General features: G+C 65.3%; 1 protein-coding gene across 1 annotated transcript; it reads left to right on the top strand.

Annotated features, from left to right (window-relative positions):
* The first annotated feature begins 1,016 nt into the window (after positions 1 to 1,016).
* Positions 1,017 to 2,823, top strand: LOC101912786 (urotensin-2 receptor-like). Its single transcript, XM_027779142.2, has one exon. It carries the CDS (start codon positions 1,065 to 1,067, stop codon positions 2,154 to 2,156), a length of 1,092 nt encoding a protein of 363 aa, XP_027634943.2. The 5' UTR covers positions 1,017 to 1,064; the 3' UTR covers positions 2,157 to 2,823.
* Positions 2,824 to 3,026: the final 203 nt, after the last annotated feature.

Raw genomic sequence — 3,026 nt, forward strand, 5'->3', positions numbered from 1 at the left:
CGAGCCCCGCGCCGCCAGCCGGGGGCGAACCGCAGCGGGGTGGGGGAGCTCCGCGGGGCGCCGCTCTGCCCGCCCGGCCCGGCCCCGCACCGAGCCCCCGGGCCCGCACCGAGCCGCCGAGTCCCGCACCGAGCCCCTGGGTCCCCGCACCGAGCCCCCGGTCCCGCACCAAGCCGCCGCCCGCGGGCCGCTCCGCCCGCCCGCTCTGCCCGCCCGCCCCGGCACCGGCACCGGGGCGGCCGCTCTACCCCCGGCTCCGCACCGGGCGAGGGGGAGCTCCCCCTGCTCTGCACCGGGGGGGAGGGCAGCTCTACCCCCGGCTCCGCACCGCTTCCCCGCTCTGCCCCCAGACCCGCACCAGGCGGGGTGGGTCCCCCCGCTCTGCGCCGGGGGGTGCAGCTCTGCCCCCGGCCCCGCACCGGGGAGGGTCCTCCCTCTACCCCGGCTCCGCACCGCGCGGGGGTCTCCGCTCTGCCCCCAGCCCTGCACCGGGGGGTGTGGTGGTGTGTGTGGGGGTGTTGGTTCCCGCTTTGCCCGGCTCCGCACCGGGGGTCCCCCCGCTCTATCCCCAGCTCCGCACCGGGGGGGTGGGGGGGTGTCTCTTTCTGCCCCCAGACACGCACCGGGGGGGATCCCCGCTCTGCCCCCAAATCCGCACCAGGCGGAGGGTGGTCCCCGCTCTGCCCCGGGCTCCGCACCGGGGAGGGGTCCTCCCTCTACCCCCGGCTCCGCACCGCGGGGGGAGGTCCCCGTTCTGCCACCAGCCCCGCACCCGGCGAGGGAGGGTCCCCGCTCTGCCCCCGGCCCCGCAGCGGGGAGGGTCCTCCCTCTACCCCGGCCCCGCACCCGGCGGAGGGGGGGGTGGTCCCCGCTCTACCTCCGGGCGCGGCGCCGCAGCCACCCGGGGGGGCGCGGGGAAGCCCCGGCGGGGCGGGGGGCGGCGGCGGCCCCTGCCCCGAGGGCTGCCCGGCCCGGCCCTGCCTCCCGCGGGGGGCGGAGCGGCCGCCGGCGGGGCCGGGAGCTCCGGGGCCGGTGCGACGCTGCCGGGGCCGCCGCCGCCGCCCATGGAACCCAACGGGACGGCGGCGGCGGGGGGCAACGCCTCGGCGGCGGGGGGCGGCGGCCCCGGGGGCGGCCCCCTGCTCATCCCCTCGGCCTTCGGGACGGTGCTGTCGGTGATGTACGTGGCCGGGGTGGCGGGGAACGTCTACACGCTGGTGGTGATGTGCCACTCGGCGCGCTGCGCCGCCCCCATGTACAGCTCCATCGTCAGCCTGGCCCTGGCCGACCTGCTCTACCTCTCCACCATCCCCTTCATCGTCTGCACCTACCTGGCCCAGGACTGGTACTTCGGGGACCTGGGGTGCCGCATCCTGCTCAGCCTGGACCTGCTCACCATGCACGCCAGCATCTTCACCCTCACCCTCATGTGCACCGAGCGCTACCTGGCCGTCACCCGGCCTCTGGACACCCTGAAGCGGTCGCGAGGCTACCGGAAGGTCACGGCTGGGGCCGTCTGGTCCGTCTCGCTGCTCCTGACTCTGCCCATGATGCTGATGGTCACCCTGACCGAGGGGGGCAAGGCAGAGGGCAAGGTGAAGAGGATGTGTGCGCCCACCTGGAGCGTGGATGCCTACCGGACCTACCTGACAGTGCTCTTCAGCACCAGCATCATGGCCCCAGGAATCATCATCGGCTTCCTCTACACGCGCCTGGCCAGGACCTACCTAGAGTCCCAGAGGAACCCCCCCCACAAGGAAAAGAGCAAGAGGTCTCCACGGCAGAAGGTCCTCATCATGATTTTCAGCATCGTGCTGGTCTTCTGGGCCTGCTTCCTGCCCTTCTGGATCTGGCAGCTGGTACGGCTCTACAGCAGCTCCCTGCAGCTCACCACCCAAACCCAAAAGTGCATTAACTACCTGGTGACCTGCCTGACCTACAGCAACAGCTGCATCAACCCCTTCCTCTACACCCTGCTCACCAAAAACTACCGGGAGTACCTGCGCAACCGGCACCGCAACTTCTATAGGTTCACATCCTCCTTTCGCAAGAGGGGCTCCAACCTCCAGTGCTCCTGGGGACGGTCCATGTCCTCCAGCAACCAGTACGACTACAGCTCGGAGGCCCTGGGCATGGCCACGCTGAAGGACAAGTGAGGAAGAGGAGGCGCTCCGGAGACACCAGGACCAGCAGAGCATCTGGCCAAGGTAGAGCTTTGGGACACCTTAGCCCTGAAAGGTCCTAAAAACTCTTTTCTGGTGGGCACTAGTTAGGGGCAAGAAGTTGCGTGAACCCAGGTAGTGTGAGATGCCTCTGAATTTCGGGCTGGCACAGGGCTGTCAGGGGGGTCCTGCCGGCAGCCACCAGCCATGTGGGACAAATCCTTCAGGGTTTGGGGTGCAGAAGGTAAGGGGGATGCTCAGATGCACCGCAGACTCTTTTCCCACTTTGCTGTTTTGCCCGGCTCCGGCTCAGCACAGCCTCCCTGCCGTGTGGTTTTTGGGTGCTGTCTTCAGGGTGCAGCAGGGTCAGGTCCGCAAAAGTCTGAGGCTGCTGTTGGTTAGTGTAGCTGCGAGCCCTGGGTTTGCCCTATGTATTACCACTGCCTGATTCCAGACAGCGTAGAGAGACCTTTAAGCCCCTTTTTCCTATTGCTTGTTACGTTATAGCACACTACAGTTTCACCAAGCTTAAAGTCTGTATTTTAAAATGCATTGCAGCAGCACTTTGAACTCCAAGCATGCAAAAAATCAGAAGTTAAACTGTCAAAAACTGCAGGATTACCTAAAAAAAAATAAAATAAAATAATGCATTTTTTTAAGGTTTCTGCCTAAGGCGATTTGAATTTGCCACTGATTTTTTTTTTTTTTTAAAGTTGGTCCCTTTCTTAACAGTCAACAGGGCTTGAAAAACTGAAACTTTACTGTGGAAAGAAGGAAAAATGTCCTGTAATCCTATCACTCAAAGACCTGAGGCTCTAAGAAAAGCAACTGAATTGTATCATGAGACTTATCATAAAAGGGACA

This window comes from Falco peregrinus, chromosome 2, assembly GCF_023634155.1.
Source record: "Falco peregrinus isolate bFalPer1 chromosome 2, bFalPer1.pri, whole genome shotgun sequence".
Lineage (NCBI taxonomy): Eukaryota > Metazoa > Chordata > Aves > Falconiformes > Falconidae > Falco > Falco peregrinus.